This window comes from Acanthopagrus latus, chromosome 1 (assembly GCF_904848185.1).
Source record: "Acanthopagrus latus isolate v.2019 chromosome 1, fAcaLat1.1, whole genome shotgun sequence".
NCBI lineage: Eukaryota > Metazoa > Chordata > Actinopteri > Spariformes > Sparidae > Acanthopagrus > Acanthopagrus latus.
This window is the reverse complement of record NC_051039.1, coordinates 33,433,254-33,451,111: the sequence shown is the minus strand read 5'-3', so window position 1 is coordinate 33,451,111 and position 17,858 is coordinate 33,433,254. Positions and strand designations below refer to the sequence as shown.

Here is a 17,858-nt window from a genome sequence, read left to right as displayed (position 1 = left end):
TGGAAAAAGGAATGAACAAAAGTTGATAGAAATTCCAAAAGAAAAGCACTAGATGTTGGTTGTCATTGCTGAGATAGCAAGAGTTGTCTGGTGAATAGACCTGTCACTATAATCAATAAATCAATTAATCGTACGATAAATAAAAATTAGCTTGATAATTTTGCGACCAAAATTTGGGACACTGCAACCACATTCAGGATCAGGCAGTAACATTTATAGACAGTGTCATTGTATATATTGTCTTAAAGCACAGGAGAGAGAGAGAGAGTTTGCATACACAGATGTCATAGTTGTTCTTTATTGGTACAAAAACAATCCAACCTCAGCCAAGCAAGAAACAGCAGTTTCTGAGCAATTTTCATCCATAGCATGTCTTCATGAACGTTCTTCAGAGATTTTTTAATCATAAAATGATATAATTATGTTTGTATTTATTGATATTTGTAAAGTGTGTTGATTCTGAATCTGATGCCAGCAACACTTTTCAAACAAGTTGGGACCAGAACAACAAAAGACTGTAAGTCTTGTATCAGAACAGGTCCATTCCACAGGTAAACAGATTCATTGGTATCAGGTATAGCATGATTGGGTATGAAAGGGACATCATCAAATGACTCAGTTCTTCACAATCAAGAGTAGAGTTCACCATTTTCTGAAATACATGACTGTACAAAGGAGAATACAACGTGTGCTCATGAACACTATCAGTAAACAAGGTTCAAACAAGGTTAATTCTGATTTTTGTTTTTCATTCAACACAGCATCCCAACTCATTTTTGGATCGGCGTTGGATTGAAGTACTCTCTTTTCCAAACAAATGGCCGCTCTTAGAGAAGCAGCGTCACTGTATCTCACGTTGTGTATTTGTGATAGAGATCGGGTGAAAAGTTTTGACGCCTTGTCCATTCTTAAATACAACTTGTGACATGTGTGCCCAGTCTGTGCAGGTCTAAACTCTCTGGGTGGTTTCTAGGGAACATTAGTCACAAGTTCCAGCCTGTGTCAAGCTTGAGAGACTGTGATGACGATGTGATGACAGAATCCTCAGGACTCCAGCTAGGTTCATCTTCTGAGTCTGATGTGGTCCACCACAACAATAATCAAAGCCATTCCAATTATAGCAGAGATAACCAGTAGTACCGTTGCTTCAGTCTGACACCAGCTGCTACTCTCTGAGGGAATGAGATTGAAAGAGTACTGCTTGGGCCTTGGGAGAAACCCTGCCTGACTTTGTTATAGTACCAAAACACCAACGGTTTGAGGACTTGGGTGTACTTCAACACTAATTCAAGGTACTTCAACAAAATCAGGGACTTCAGAGTCACAATGCTTGATTTTTATTAAATGTATTCAGATATCACAAAATATTCAACAGAGACAAACTAGTAGAATTGCACTGTCATCCAATGTTTCACTGTCATCATACCTGTGTTTTGTGGACATGTGTCCTCTCTGTGGAGTTTAGTGGCTTTTTCTTCAACAGGGTTTTCAGCCACACAGCTGTAGTCATCTTCATCATGAGACTCTACTTCCAAAACAAGAGACAGCCTGGGGGACAGATCAGGACCACTTGTCTCTTTCAGTCTGTCTCTCCCTCTGTACCAGGACAGGATCAGATCTCTGCTGTTCTCCACAGAGCACTCAAACCAGACTGAGCTACAGCTTTTGTTGTCGAAAGATGCATTGACCTTGATAGATGGAGGGCGTACAGAGCCTGGGAAAGACAAGCAGTAAAAATCTAAAGTAAATTTTTTTTTTTTTTATGAGAGCAACTGAGAGCTTTCTAGTATAAATTCAGTCTTTGGTTATTGGTACTGAACAACTCAGGGCCTACAGGTAAAGAGGTTGTTAAAGTAGTACTGTGACATTTTGAGAAATAGACCCAGAGTCAGATGAGAGCGCTGGTAAAGGTACATTTACATTTTTACATTTAGGGCATTTACCACATGCTTTTGTCTGAAGCGACTTACAATAAGTACATTTGTCACAAGAAAGAAACCACAACATATCACCATTGATGAAGTAAAGGAAGACTTGACACCAGACAAAGACTTTAAACCATCACTGGCTTCCCACCAAGTACACAGCTGACTAATCGGATTGCAGGACCAAGCCAGAGGTACAGCTACCAAGATTTTGAACCCCGAAACACAGTATTTTTGTAAGGCTTATTCAGACACAGGATCCTAATTAAACACGGTCTATGGCATGAACATCATAACTGCATTGGTCAGAAACTATCAATGAGACTTGCAAAAACAAGTCTTAGAGGGAGGAGATAATGACTGAATTTTTAGTTTTGGGTAAACCTGTTATCTTTAAGAACAAAGGATGAAATACTGATTACACAGACCAACTATTATTTCACTGAATATATAAGTGGGCATGTGAGAGTTAGAGTGTTAGAGTCACACTGACACATTGACCCCAGTAATTGCAGAAAAATGACAGCAGGTCCTGAAAGCTCACAGATGTTTTTGTATGTGGTGTTCAAGTACGAAGTACTGTATAAAGCAACAATGTTCTCTGTGAATTGACTGTGAGCATTTTTTTTTGCAGGAGATGTTTGACTTTGGCAACTGCAGTGATAAGTACCAGGCAGATGGTCAGGGAGGATGGCTGGGTGCAGAAAGTATGTAAGTTCAACACCACACAACCAGACCCTTAAACACCAATCGATAAGACACTGGAGTGTATCCAAGGACTGTTGTCAGTGATCATCTTGTGTTTAGAAATCTTCCCAGAAAGTTGTTATATATTCAGTGATCTAATGTAAATGAAAATGTGATATCTATTTGAATAATGTTTTGAATTGCTGTGCTTTTTTTGGGGGGGCGGGTATGAATATGTGTAGCATTTTGATATGCAATTAAATATTAAAGTTCCAATTTGTAAGTCTTGTGTAAAACTCCATTAGTATGCACTGTGTTCAAGTATAATCCTGTGTCACATACTCTGTATGAAGAGAAAATAAACATGTATCCTGAGTGCAGAGTGCACACAGAGTGTAGAATAAGTATATAAGGTCTGTCAGTACATTTACAGTTTAGCCATAAGACAGTCAGATACTCAGCTGTACACAGTGGAGGGGGCATGGGATGGTCTGGGACCAAACTCACTGTTTATTGGTGTTGCTGCCTTGTAGAACCTGATAAACTCCTTTGTACCAGACTTTGCACCTCCCTAGTGATCTTCTTTGAGCCTATTTCTTGACTCCAGCCTACACTGAAGACCACAATTGGGCTGTTGAGTGTTGAACCAAATACCAGGACCCATCAGGCCCACTTCCTGGTCCCTCAAAATAAGACAGTTGATTTTTGAGTCTCATTCCCAGTTCTCAAATACTGTTTTTCTTACACACAGGACCTTTAACCCCTGGCTAATCCATTGTATCATTTGATTCTGAACAGCGTGATTTCAATAATTTTGTTCCAAAGAAATCAACCTTGTCCACTTATTAAGGCATGATAACAAGGTGAAATCAGACATGTTTATTTGGTCATGTGCAGTCACCTGCCTTTAATTTCCACAGCATTTGTGTTTCTACCTTTTACAGAGAAGTTCTGTGAGACCTCTTCTTAACATACTAAAGACAGTTGTTATACATTAATGGGATAAGTGATATTTACTCTGTGAACCCACACATGAATCTTACATGACTTTATAAAGTGGGGGGAATAATTCAACTGTTCTATAGAATGGTTTTTAGTCAGTTTACTTAACGAGCAGTACGGCTTACTTACTGTAGACAATAAGGTGGAAATGCTGAGAAATGATGTTGGAGCTGATGAATTGGCGCTTGTAAACACCAGTGTCACTGACTCTGAGCTGAGAGATGGTCAGAGCTCCAGTCTGAGTGTCCAGCTGCAGTCTGTCTCTGAAATGCTCGTTGTAGTCACTATTGACCTCTGACTTCTTCACACTGGCGATACGCACGTTCGGGTTCATGGGTCCAAAAGTCCACAATACCTGTTCATTACTGTTGCGTTTGGTTTCTTTTGTCTTTAGGGTGACAGTTGCTCCCTCTCTTGCTTTCACTATTTCCTTATCTTCATCTGCCAACACACAACACAGCAGAACTGAAAAAGAGAAGATGCGACCGTGAGATTACTTCGATGAAACTGGAAATGTTTTGCTGACTGAATAAGATCAGAGCTGGAAAGTATTCACAGGTATGCTGTTGCTAGGCAAGAAGAAAATAATGGACAGTAGGGGACACTGTTAGTGGGTACTATGGGAGTAGGGGCCATTCCCAAGAGGCACCCAGTCCCTATATAAGCCAAGTGAGAGCTGTGATCAAAGCACTGTGGATTTATCTGAGCGTTTTATTGTGGAAAACAGCTGATCACAATGCTATGAAAGCAATGAGAGTGAACCAGGTAGTTAAGTATTAGAGTCCAGCGCACCATGCATAAGTAGAAATTCTTATTGTTTGATGTAAGAAATGGACTCAGGAATGTAAAACCTTTAGCGCTACAACGTCTGCAATTAATTGCCTAATCCACATATATTAAAAATATATGCTATTTAACAGCAAGGTTTGCAATATCAACATGAAATGATGTATTTATCTCTGTCTTAAACCTTTATCTTTGTAGGTTTGATCTTACGGGTATGTTCATCCTCTTTATATATACTTGAGTAACAGGAAAACAATTCTACATATATTTTGCACAGAGAAAACACTTTTATTCACTTCCATTATTTTATGATGGCCCTCATTATGTTAACAAGTTAGTAGAAGAGAAATGTAAAATGCAAATCAAATACAGAAAAGCATCAAATTGTAAGAGATTATAACAGATCACTGCAACAGCCTACCATATGTTGTGGTCTTGCCCTGGACTTGCCCCTGTCTGGTCATCCCTGTTTTTTACACCACTTCCAAGTCATATGGCTGCCTTCTTCTGCTATTGGTGGGTTTTTTCACCCAACCATCACCCAACCAATGAATCCAGGATGTGAAAAGGAACATCAGGCTGTAGTAAACCTGATGCACCCTCAACGGCTTCATTAAGAGATTTTACAGAACCTGAGACCCATTCATAAACATCTGACGTTTACCTGGGGTAAAACTATGAACTCACATGTCCTCAGAACATCTTTCTGCCCTTAGATGGTCTGTCCTATCTGCGTTTGAATGGACTATGATGTATGTGGATTTTAATGTGAGTGTTTTTGTGTGTTATTTTTATGTGATCTGTTTGTTTTATATATCTTGTATAATAAACCAAAAAATCACTAAAAATAAGCCGACATAAACGTGGAAGACAAACAAAACAAAAAAGCAAGGTTTCTTTTAAAGGAGCATTCTGTAGTTTTGGTGAAGAAATGTTGACGAGGGACTGTTTCTGCCTAAACAAACAAAAACAATCAAACTCTCTGTGTTTTCATGTCTGAATAAACTGAATAAACAAACTGACCTTAAAGGACACCTCAATTTATACTGTTTAACTTTGTTTATATGTAGCGGACCCTGCCACCTTTCTAACTTCAATCAGTGTTCTGGGACCTTATTTCCCTCTGACAACAGCTTGTTTATTTACTGATGGAAAAAATATGTACTATCATATTTATATTGAAAATATTAAAATTCTGACTTTTAATTTCTTCTCCAAAACTACACAGTGCCCCTTTACACAGGTGTGCTCTACAAGGGGTTAAGAAGAAATACCACATAATTTCCAGAGAAACTGTTTCTGTTCCACTGAATACAGACACTCAAGTTAGTCACATGTATAGGTTGTTCCTCAGTAATTCCCAACACAACACAAAACTTCATTTTATCCAAGATCATTTCAACTCAATTTCAATTCAATTTAATGCACAGTTACAGTGAAGACTTTGTTTCTAGATCAAACCAAGAGGCAGTGTGCAGGAGACAGAGTAAAAACGAGTGCTGCAGATGGAAAAACAAGGTTAACCACAGCTATTGACACTCACAGGTCATTGTTGCACAGGAAGTTAGGTAGAGCCTGCTTAACACTGTGGTTTTTGTATATACACAAATAGCAGATGGAAGCTTTTGAAAAGTTAAATGCAGTACAGGAGGAAAAGTAGCCAACTAGTGAAGTTCATTTTATTTTTTATTGTTGATGAAAGCCACCCAAATGGTACAAAGTAGCCTAAATTAGAGTGGAAGAGTAGAGTGAGAAACCTCTGCCAAGGCCCAGCAGTTCCCTTTAATTAAACTGAGCCGAATCCAGTATAGTGTAAAAGTTTTTGAAATCCACTAGATCCAGATTTTTCACAGATTTTTTTTTTTTTTTTTACCAAGCCAAGGGGAGCTACAGATTCAGCAGGTAATTCTCTGTAGCCTATATATATATATATATATATATATATATATATATATATATATATATATATATATATATATATATATATATATATATAGTTGCTTTAAGGTATGTGTATACATTAAATTGTATATATGTATATTCTGCTGTAAATCACAAAATGTTTTTCCTTGCTTACCAGTCGTGCTATCTAGTTTTCACTGATTTGATTTTCAGAAGCATTGTCCCAGTCCGGTCTATGGATTACATGACAAAATTGCTGTTGATATATTTTTTTTCTGTTCCACGAATTGTTTTTTGATCAGACCATCTAAATGGTGCAGTTTTACCTGCACAATTAAATAAAAAGTATCTAAACTGGGTAGAAGCCCAATCTAGCAACACAGTACATAACTTTACTAACAAAGAAACAATTTAGCTGAGCATTATTATTTTTAGCTTACCTAAAATGAAATGGACAGTGAAATGTTTTCCTCCAAACTGAGGCTCCATGTTGTGTTGCAAGCATGTATTGTCTGGCAATGTGTTGCTAGAAGTGTGCTGCTGTTAATCAGTGTTTCCTGTACATGTCTAGTGTCTCTAACTCTCTGATAACTGTGTTTTCATTAACCTTAACAGCCCCACCTAGAGCCTGTTTACATTCCCATGCACACTGCAGGGCTTCAGCAGTCTACCCTCTACCAGCAAGATGTCTGAAGCTCATTCAATACTAATCATGAGAAAACCACGTACAAGATGGTCTCCGCCCTCTCTGACATTAGTTCAGCCATTTCATACCTTCATTTTAAAAGGATTTTTATAATTGCCAATATTTTGTGCTATTTTTTTCAGGCCACCTCTTATTTTCAACATCTCTGTGACATGTTTTGGCCACATAACGTGGCTAACCAGAGGCATTGCTGTGCATAAATATGCTTGTGTTGTTTTTTTTTGTTTTTTTTTAATGTATTTATTAATTTTTTGTCAATAAACAAACATACATACACAAGACAAGACCACATAAAAAAAATAAAAATTAAAAAAAACAGCTGGGAGTAACAATATAAAGACCAGAATCAAACCGAAAGAGCAGTTCTAGGTAATATGACAGGTATATTATTCAGCATAGGTGAGATACAGTGGGAGAAAAAGAAAAGAAGAAAAAAAAGAAGAAGAAAAAACAGCTTTCTATACAAATGCCCTTGTCATTATAACAGAAATGTTTACACTGATATATTCAAGAAATGGTTTCCATATTCTTTCAAAGGCATTAGTTTTGTAGTGCAGGAGACACGTCAGAAAGTCCAGAGGTATATATTCCATTATTGTCCTATGCCATCCCGCAACTGAGGGGGCTTTATCTGAAGTCCAGTGTTGAAGAATATTTTTCCTGGCACAAAATGTCAGTTTTTTCTGATATGTATCAGTTACACGGCCACTGGAAAGACCCAGAAGGAGGGAGACCGGGTCAAGTTCAAGTTTCATCTTCAGAACCTTTTGTATTTCAAATAAGACATCATTCCAATATTTTTGTATTTTAACACAAGACCAGTAGCAGTGGGTAAGATCATCAGTTCCTGCCTTACATTTAAGACAAAATGGAGAGACATCTTTTCTGTATTTGGACAGACGGTTTGGAGCAACATGTGCTCTATGCAGTATCTTAATTTGCATTGCTCTTGTTTGATTACAAACTGTTATTTTCCTCGCATTATCCCAGATGTCCTCCCACATCTCCTCAGTTATCACAACACCCAGCTCCCTCTCCCAGATCACTCCCAGCGCCCGAGTGCTGAAATTTGGGCAATCCCTCAGACCACCATAGAAGGTTCTAATGGAAGCATCCCCCTGAGAAAGAAGCACTTGTTTTTCTATTTTTGTGACATTCATATCAGCAAGCAATGATGTGTCTTTAATAATAAAATCACGGATCTGAAAATAACGAAAAAGATCATTTCTTGATACGCCATATTTTTGCATAATTTGATTAAAAGTCATGAGAATGGGACCATCAAAAAGATCACCTAAGGAGGAAATTCCCTTAGCTGTCCAGCGTTTGAAAGCCATGTCCAAGGTTCCTGGGAGAAAGTCAGGGTTATCAGTGATCGGGGTAAAAACCGACGTAAGCCCTGATCTGCCTTCTATATGCCGGGTGATCCTCCATGCGCTAACAGTATTAATTGTAACCGGGTTGCCACAGAGCTTTCTAATACATTTTGGTTTATCAACAAAAAGTAGATTTTTTAGAGGACACTTGGACAAAGTCTTCTCGATATCAAGCCAAATTGAAGAAGCGTCATCTTTGATCCAATCAGCTATGTATCTTAGATGGGCAACCTAATCCGTGGTCTGCGTTTACACCAGATAAAGGAGCTGAACCAACCATTCAGTCTTTTCACTATTTTATGATTGAATAAGATGGGAATCATTTGTGTAGGATAGAGCAAACGTGGAAGGATATTCATTTTCAGAAGTGAGATCCGGCCTAGCCATGATATGGGAAGACTGTTCCATCTTTCCAGATCTTCTTTAATTTTATTGAATAGTGGGTTAAAGTTGGTTTGAAACATCTGGTCAAATTTAGGTGTAATGTATATACCTAAATATATGAAACCTGCAGGGGACCACTTGAATGGGAAGGGATTAGGGTTATCTGGCTGTTGTCGCAAATTACCCAGAGGCATTGCCTCTGATTTAGAGAAATTAACTTTGGAACAAGAAAAGGCAGCAAACCGGGCAATAATTTGAGTAAGACGAGGGACTGATACGGAGGGGTTTAACATAAACAACAACACATCATCTGCATATAATGTAATTATATGCGATTTTTTGCCCTCACCCAATCCAGCCATTAAAGGGTCTCGCCTGATAGCTTCTGCTAAAGGTTCAGTCGCTACTGCAAACAAATGTGGCGACAAAGGGCAGCCCTGTCTGCAACCCCTCTGGACCATAAAATTTGTGGATCTAAGTCCATTGGTTATGACTGCAGCCATTGGCTGGGTAAACAGGACCTTCACCCATCCAGCAAAACCACCACCTAGGCCGAACTGTTCAAGTGTAAGAAATAAATAAGACCATTCTACGCGGTCAAAAGCTTTTTCCGCATCCACGGATATCACAAGACCATCTATTTCCTGCTGTTCAGATAGTTGAATAATATTTAGCAATCTTCTAATGTTGTTATAAGAATTACGGCCCTTAATAAAGCCAGTCTGATCCTCCTTCACTATAATTGGTAGAAGGTCTTCTAAGCGTCTTGCTAAAACTTTAGAAAGAATTTTCAAGTCTACATTCAGCAGCGAGATCAGCCTATATGAGGCACAATCCTTAGGGCATTTCCCTTTTTTAAGAATCAGAGAAATATTGGCTTCTCTTAATGATGGTGGAAGAATACCACATTCGAAGGAGTGGTTAAACATGTTCATCATAGGCTCTAATAAAAGACTTTGAAATTCTTTGTAAAACTCACTACCGAGACCATCACTGCCTGGTGCTTTACCTGTTTGAAGAAGTTGAATGGCCTCACGCAATTCAGCCGCTGAGATCGGGGCATTTAATTTAGATTTCTGATCTTGTGATATAATTGGGAGATCAAGTTCGGAAAGCTTCCATTAAGGTTTTGGCATTGCTAGCTTGTTCTGACTGATATAATTTTGCATAAAAATTTATAATAGTGTCGTTAATAAGTTTATAATCAGAAGTTCCTGACCCATCTCAAATTGACTCGATAATCTGAGAAGCCCATCTTTTTTTTGTTAAATTAGTATTAGTATTAGTATTTTCCTGGTTTGTCTCCATGTTCAAATAATCTTTGTTTTGCACATCCTAATTTTTGCCCCGCCTTCTTTGTTAACAAAGAGTCTAATGTGGAGCGAATAGCAATGATTTCCTTCAATTTGGTTGTTGTAGGTTTCTTGACGTACTCCCTCTCTGATATACTTAACCTTTTTTCTAATACAGCTTGTTGTTCCATATTTTTCCATCTTTTTGTAGCAGTATAGGATATGATTAACCCCCTGGCATAGGCCTTAGAGGTCTCCCAGAGCAAAGATGGATTATTGACAGAAGGGGAGTTAATGGAGAGGAAATGCTTGAATTCTGTGGTGAAGTATGATATGAATTTGTGATCTTTTAAGACTGAGATGTCCATTCTCCAGCTTGTGGGTTTTTTAGAGAGTTTTTTAAAATGTAATGGTCACATACACTGCCGCGTGGTCTGATATTATAATGTTTCCAATTGAACAGAAGGCAATAGATTCCACTAGCTGTTTTGGGACAAAAAAAGTAATCAATTTTTGTGTAACAATTGTGAGGATTAGAAAAAAAAGGTGAATTCTTTATCTGCCGGGTGAAGTGTCCTCCAAACATCCACATATCCAAAGTCCTCACAGAGACCAGTGATCTGCTTTGACTGTTTTGATAGGGGTAAGGCACTTAAAGGAAACCTGTCCATCAAAGGATTCATAAGATGATTAAAGTCACCTCCTACAATGGTACTTTCCATGGCAAGATCAGATAAATTGGTAAATGCCTCCATCAGAAAATGAAGGGGATGGCATGGAGGGCAGTAAACATTTAAAAGAGCAAAATCCTCCCCATGTAAGGAGGCTGTAATAAGTACAAACCGTCCATACTTATCTTTGATACATTTAGATACTTTAACAGGTAGATTTTTCCTGATGAGTATTGCCACTCCTCTGCTTTTGGTAGTGAAAGATGAGAAATAGACTTGATCAAAGCTGCATTGTTGCAACTTTAAATGTTCCTCGTCATTCAAATGTGTTTCTTGCAACATAGCGATATCAATCTTTTCCTTTTTTAATGATAACAGTATTTTTTCCCTCTTGATGGGTGAGTGGCTTCCCTTAATATTCCAAGCGCACAATCTCAATGTATCACAGGTCATAACATTTTTTATTGCAAAGATTTAAGCTCCCAAATGTACTGAAATATCCACGTTGATTTTGCACGTTATTATGACCCAGCTGAAAAACGAAGAACAGACAACACACATTACAAATAACAAATGTGCCAACAGCACAGTTGGAGGAACCTTCCCCACGCAATAACCAGGGGATAACCACCTTCTCCATGACTGGACACTAACTTGACCAACTTCTCTTACAGCTCCGAACTCAGTTAACACCACCAGTATGATACTGATATCTACCCTTAAACAAGGACAAGCAGACCACCTAAGACAGCAAACAAAGGAAAAAGGGGAAGAAAAGATCCCTCCACAGAAAAAAAAAAAAAAACCTAAAACAAATAAAGTACTCTCTATATTATTGATTTGCACAGCATAAACATAGGATAGTAAGGCAATGATTAACATTTGGAGTTGTTAAGTTTAACTTTATGAGTGAGCATCATCATTCATATAGATATATGATCCACCCATAAACAAACTTAATTCAAAATAGTGTTCCCATCCAGATAGATAACGTGCCCTCAAATGTAAACAGATCAGCCAGTGACTCACGTGTAACTCATCTGAGAGTGTCAACAAAAACCTTGGCTTTGGCGGGGGAGTCAAAGCTCCTAGTTTCCCCGCTGTGGATTATTTTCAGCGTGGCCGGGTAAAGCATCATGTATTTAGCTCCCGTGTCCCGGAGACGTTTCTTCACATCGTCAAAACCTTTTCGTTTGCGCAGAACCACGGCTGACAGATCCTGGAAAAACATGATGCTCGACTCCTGGTACCTCACGGTCCTGCTGCGTCTCACGGGGTCCAGCACCCGCTGTTTGTCGGCGAAGTTATGAAACCTGATGAGGACGGGTAGCGGTCGCTGGTCCGGTCCCAGCTTTGGAGCTAGCGTGCGGTGAGCTCTTTCAATTTTCACAGGGCCAGCTTTCGTCTCCAGCCCGAGCAAGTCAGGTATCCAGCTTTCGAAAAACTTTGTCGGGTTACTACCCTCCGCGTCTTCTGGTAAGCCAATCACCCGTACATTTTTTCTCCTACCCCTGTTCTCGAGATCGTCGATATGCTCAGCCATGCTTTGTACTTGGTTTTCAAGCGCCTGGATCCGCATCTCCGCCGTCTCGGAGGTGTGTTCAGCTGCAGAGATCCTGTTCTCTGCCTCGGTGGTTCTCTCCTCAATTTTTTTCAGCTGCTGGGCGTGGGCCGGTTTGGGATAATAGCCCTAGCTTTTCATCAATTACCCTGGTTATGTTTGCCATTATTTCTTGAAAAGTTTGACGAAAAGCCAGGTCAAGTGCATCCTCGGTGTTAGCCATTAGCGGTTGTTGCTCTTCTACCACTGGGGAGAAGTCAGGCAAGCTAGCAGTAGCTTCTGGTCTGCTCGTCTTGGACGATTTTCTGCTATCCTTTGATGGCATCCTGTCCTGGTGTCTCAAAAAATACTCATCAATATTCATATTAAAATACACGACTTGAAAATTGTCGTGAATTTTGAAATGGGCAAAGTTATGTAGGAAATATCAGTGCGGTGGTGCGGAGCTCAGAAAAGTCAACCACGCTCTACGCCGCCATCTTGAGTCCCCATGCTTGTGTCTTTAGTGAATGTTGAACTCAACATTCGTTTGCAAGGAATGGATGTGAACCTGAGCAAGAGACAACAATGCTCATGCATCATTTTTTGCACCTCTCTCTGGTCAGTGTGGATATCATCAGCAACACTGAGAATGGATAAATTGTTGTTGATATTTCACAAAATATGCATAAGACTCTGCAGTTTATGGCTGGATTACAAAACTGTGAAAAGGGAGCTAATCACCCTCACTTGCACATAATTATCCACATGGGTTTCTATTCTTATACCCCTTTTCTACTGGTAAAAAAAAATCCCTCTTAATAACGCTAAGATCGGACTTGCTAATTCAAGCTAATTCAATTCTGGTGTACTGGACCGGATTTTTGGCTTAATTGGTTTCCGCTTGTCTATGGCATGTGACAGGAACAGACCACCCAAGTGTCAGCATTCCATATTATAGCCTAAACAAGTTTTTTTTAAAAAAATATTTCATTTGATTTTGTTAAGTGTTCCAGCTGGATGGCACAGTCACATCCGGGTACGCTAGTGGCTAATGACCGTCTTACACTGAAACCTTTCTACTCGTCTTGCTTTTTTTCTGACTGTTGTTCACCCCCCTCCCTCCCTCCCTCCCTCCACGTGCCCACTCTCTCCTTTCTAATGCTCTACTCACCTCAATCATCCATAGCTTTACCTCCTTCACTCTGTAACTCTGTTCTTTCCTCATTCTCTAGGAGTCATTACTTGGATGATCAGCTCAGTAAGTAAGTAAACTATTTAATTTTCAAACTGAAACACATCTGTAAGGTTCTTTGCTGATGATGTTACTGTTTCCCACTCATTTTGGCTCCTTTCTCTGTTCTGTGTACAGACCATACATTGCATTATATATATATATATATATATATATATATATATATATATATATATATATATATATATATATATATATATATATATATAATATATATATTATATATATATATATATATATATATATATATGTGAAATGTCACAAGCAGAAAGGAAATGTCAGTAAGTCTTAAAACATCTGTACAAATGTAATTCAGGTCATGACAATGGCTTTATATCAAAGTAAGATAAAGTAAAATATGTAGGCTATATAGATATATACAGTACATATATAGATATAATGTATGGATGGATGGATGTATATATGTATGTATGTAGGTAGGTACATACTGGAGCTTACTGGCTTGCTGTTAAATGCAAACAAGTTGCAGGTTGCTGCAAAACTTGATATCCTGTTATTTTCTGTGTGACACAGAGGTATGAGGCACATAGAAACAACCACATCCTGACCCCCTCAGTGCAAGTGTGTCTGTGTGCATGTGTGTGTGTGTGAGTGTTTTGGTGTGAACCATCTTTCTGTTCCCTTTTGTGCTTGACTGTTATTTGCGGTTGAAATGAAACTGGGCCGCATCCCCTCACGATATGTATTGGAGGGTTGGGAAATTGTCCAGAGACAGTTTTTTCTCCAACTTTATTCTTCCAAAAATGCTAGATAATCATCACATGTAAATGTCTCAAACGCTGTGGTGCACCTCACCTCAAGTTTTTTTACATTAAGATGGAGCTTTTGCACTCACTATCAATATGAGTGTAACGTTCCAACCATAAGACGTCTATGGCATCATTTGTCATTCAGAGAGTGACATCTCATTTAGGTGGACTATTTTTATACTGTGCCATTTATTCCCACCTACATCTGACCTTAACATCTTCCAAATTAGTAGTGATGGTAAATGCAGTGTGGCATGCAGATTAAAATACTGTTGAGCAAAAAAAGGAAAAAACGGTATGAATAGAAAAAAAAAGATGTTTAAAGAATTGTAAATGATTTAGTGTAAAGATGCTATAAAGTCAGTTGGCCCTCTGTGGGGGTGGAATATGCAACTTCTCAGTCTATGGAATTTTAAAATGCACATACATGTGACAGGTATTAAGCAAACTATAGAAGAGAAATTGTACACGCTTTCTGTATTGAACTTAACTAAATGTAGAATCTGTACATAGTCTGTTGCTATGGTAGCTCTGGTTCTGCTACTTGTAAATCCTGAGAAAGATGCGGCAGAAAAACATGGTAGACAAGTCAATGACGAAGGCACAAAGATATCAACTCTTACTGATGTACATTGCAAGGAGGATGCAAATCACTCTAAAGTCCCTTACCCTTACCCTAACCTTACCTTATTGTCATGACTCTTGTTTTGTTTGTTCTTGTTTCTGGTTTTTGGCTTCTTGTATTTGATTTACATATTTGTATCATGTCTTGTGTTAGGTTTTGCTTTCTCCATGTCTTGTGTTATGTTTTGCTTTTTCCATGTCTTGTGTCTCGTTTTGCTTTCTCCATGTCTTGTGTCTCATGTTTTGATGTTCCATGTCTTGTGTCTCATGTTTTGATGTTCCATGTCTTGTGTCTCATGTTTTGATGTTCCTTGCCCTCATGTGTCCTTTAAGTTCTCCTATGTTCTCCCCTCTGGCTCCCTCTGTCTGTTGTCTTGTTCCCTCCTGGTCTGCTCCTCTGTGCTCCTCCCCCTCATTATCTCACCTGGCTTCCTTCCTCCTCTCTCCTCACCTGTTCCTCGTCATGTCATTAGTGTCTGTGTATTTAGTCTCTGTGTTCCCCTCACTCCTTGTCTGGTCATTGGATTCTGTTTGCTGTATTCTGTCTTGTGCTTTCTGTTTGCTGCTCCATGCTCCATGCTCCATGTCCGTTTGGTATGTTTTTGGTTTTGAGTTTTCTATGATTGAGTTGGACTTTGATTTTCTTGATTTGTACTTTGTCTAGTTGTTTTCGTTGCTACTTTGTTTGGTTTTGTTTGCTACTTTGCCTTTTGATCCTTTTGTCTGCTTTTGTTTTTTTTTTTGTAACAGCTTTAAATAAAAGCTCGCTTTTTGTTCTCCTGATTTTGCCTCCGGTGTCACTGCATTTGGATCCACCTTTCCCTTTCATAGTTTTCCCTTTTCCCCAACCTGACACTTATGTATGATGGTTTAACCTCTTAACGGCAGGGCTTGGACATTAATTATGAAGAAATCGTACAGAAAAACAAAAAAACAGACTAAAAATAAGATTCAAAACCGTGCTTCTGGTTAGGTTTAGGGTGGTAGACTGGACCAAGGAAGGGATGAACTCACTGTTGGCTGAAATATACACTAATGTAGTGACTGGACAGTTCTTCTGATTCAGAAGCATTCTGTTAATTTTGTTGCCTAGCACTGTGTTGTATAAAGACAAATTACTATGAAAGTGCTTTATAATCTGCAAGTTCCTTCTAAATTTTATGCATTTCAAACCTTTAACTGAAAACAACATCCACATGTGAAATATTTGATGATATTTATGATCTTATCTGTATTCCTGCTTTAATGCCTATCCCCCCCATTATTCCCTCCCTTTTTTCATAACTGTACTTAACACTACTGTGCAACAATCTAAATGTATCTTTATCATTCTCTCCTATCATTCTCCAAACTATTATTTCTGATCTTTTCTTTTTCTGACCCATGCAGTCACAATGAAGACCAAGGCGATCCTGTTTCTGACTTTATTCGGGGTAATGCTCCAGATTTCTGGGCCTTCAGCTGATAATCAAAGCAACAACAGCTACAGTTCTCCCTGCTCTCCTGTCCAGAGCACCATGACAACATCTAATGATGCTCCGTACAATAAACCAAGTCATACATCTGACCAGACGCAGACAGTAATGATGACAGAGGAAAAGAGTGACATTGAACAGAAGGACATCGCTCCTGCAACATCATCTCCATCTTATTTATCCATAGGGACAAGTGTCCAAGCAACCGAGCAACCTGACCAGTCTTCCAATAGCACAACCCCTCTCTCCCCCAAAACTGCTACCCATAAGTTCAAGCTTTTTATGGTTCTGTTGGCCATCCCGGTGCTGATGCTTTTTGTGGCATGCCTTCATGCTATGAGGGAGTCAGCTCAAGACAGCTCTGTCCCCAGGCTCCTGCTGGGTGTGAGGCAGAGGCTGAGGGCTGTGATTGGTAATGTGGAGGACCGGATGGGACATCGGCTCTGGCCAGGGGGGAAGAGAGAAAATGACGATGATGAAGAGGAGGCAGAAAGAAGACAGGGGGATGAAGGAGGACAGAGGGTAGATGACAGGGGGAAAGAAGGTAGTTGTGGAGCAAGGAATGAAAAAAAAGGGGAACACAAAGAGGATGACAGCGATGATTCACATGACTGCTCTAGTATCGAGGAGGATAACCTCAGGGAGACTGTGCTGAGCAGACAGGAGGAAGAGGAGAGGAAGCAAAATGGGAATGAGGACGAGGAGGACACAAGTAGTGAGAGTGAGGGACGACCAAGTAATGTGGAAGGAGAGAGCAGGGGAAATGAAAAGAGGGACTCAGAAGATATAGCACTGGTCAACTCTGTGCAGGAGGATGAGGAAGAGGCTGATTTATGTGACATCACTGTCCTGTAGTGATGAAAAACAATTTGAAGAAGGAGAAAATGTGCAAGGACATTGTGTTTTGTTTTAAATATGTGATTTCACTTAAGGTTAAAGGGTTTGAATGCCAGATGGCCTTCATTCATGTCTCTGAACAGTAGACCAAACATGCACAAGTGATAAACCATTCACATATGTTTGTGTAAATCAGAAAATGTTAACAACCAGTATTCTTTTAAACCTGTAATGTGTGGAGAATACAGTTGGGGTTTGTTTGATGATCTTTAAATAAACTGTTGAAACATCTTCTGATTCCTTAAATTATATTGAGCAAAAAGTTTTGAAAGTAATGTTTATTTTGGCACCTGTTTTCAATTTTGTCATAGTTTTTTTATGTTTATTAGATTCAGCCCACTGTCATAAGAGGCATACCATACCAAAAGATGCCATATCACATTGACATTACATGTGTAATGTTGTGTTAAGTTGCCTGAGTGGTCGAGGCTATACCAAAATGAGGAGACCCAGACAGATGATGTTCAGCCCGTTATATATTTTTTTTTTCCAATTTTATATTCAGCACGTCAGCTTTACCATAATCTTAACCTAACCCAATCCGCCTCCAAATGACCTACTTAAAT

General features: G+C 39.1%; 2 protein-coding genes across 6 annotated transcripts; one reads left to right on the top strand and one right to left on the bottom strand.

The window, feature by feature from the left end:
- Positions 1-836: 836 nt before the first annotated feature.
- On the bottom strand, positions 837-9,031 carry LOC119022735 (hepatocyte cell adhesion molecule-like). Of its 2 annotated transcripts, none has more exons than XM_037103958.1 (4): positions 6,743-9,031; positions 3,744-4,079; positions 1,427-1,714; positions 837-1,172 (listed from the first exon to the last, which is right to left on the bottom strand). In XM_037103958.1, the coding sequence occupies exons 1-4, from the start codon at positions 6,789-6,791 to the stop codon at positions 1,063-1,065; spliced, it is 783 nt and encodes a 260-aa protein (XP_036959853.1). In that variant the 5' UTR covers positions 6,792-9,031; the 3' UTR covers positions 837-1,062. The 2 variants fall into 2 exon arrangements, with proteins under 2 accessions (XP_036959853.1, XP_036959863.1); XM_037103968.1 differs by lacking the exon at positions 6,743-9,031 and adding an exon at positions 4,822-5,161.
- LOC119022718 lies at positions 1,773-17,524 on the top strand. 4 transcript variants are annotated; one of them, XM_037103947.1, is made up of 3 exons: positions 1,773-2,636; positions 13,507-13,536; positions 16,310-17,524. In XM_037103947.1, the coding sequence occupies exons 2-3, from the start codon at positions 13,521-13,523 to the stop codon at positions 17,248-17,250; spliced, it is 957 nt and encodes a 318-aa protein (XP_036959842.1). In that variant the 5' UTR covers positions 1,773-2,636; positions 13,507-13,520; the 3' UTR covers positions 17,251-17,524. The 4 variants fall into 4 exon arrangements, with proteins under 4 accessions (XP_036959842.1, XP_036959833.1, XP_036959814.1 ...); XM_037103938.1 differs by lacking the exon at positions 1,773-2,636 and adding an exon at positions 11,811-12,100; XM_037103919.1 differs by lacking the exon at positions 1,773-2,636 and adding an exon at positions 12,254-12,326.
- Positions 17,525-17,858: the final 334 nt, after the last annotated feature.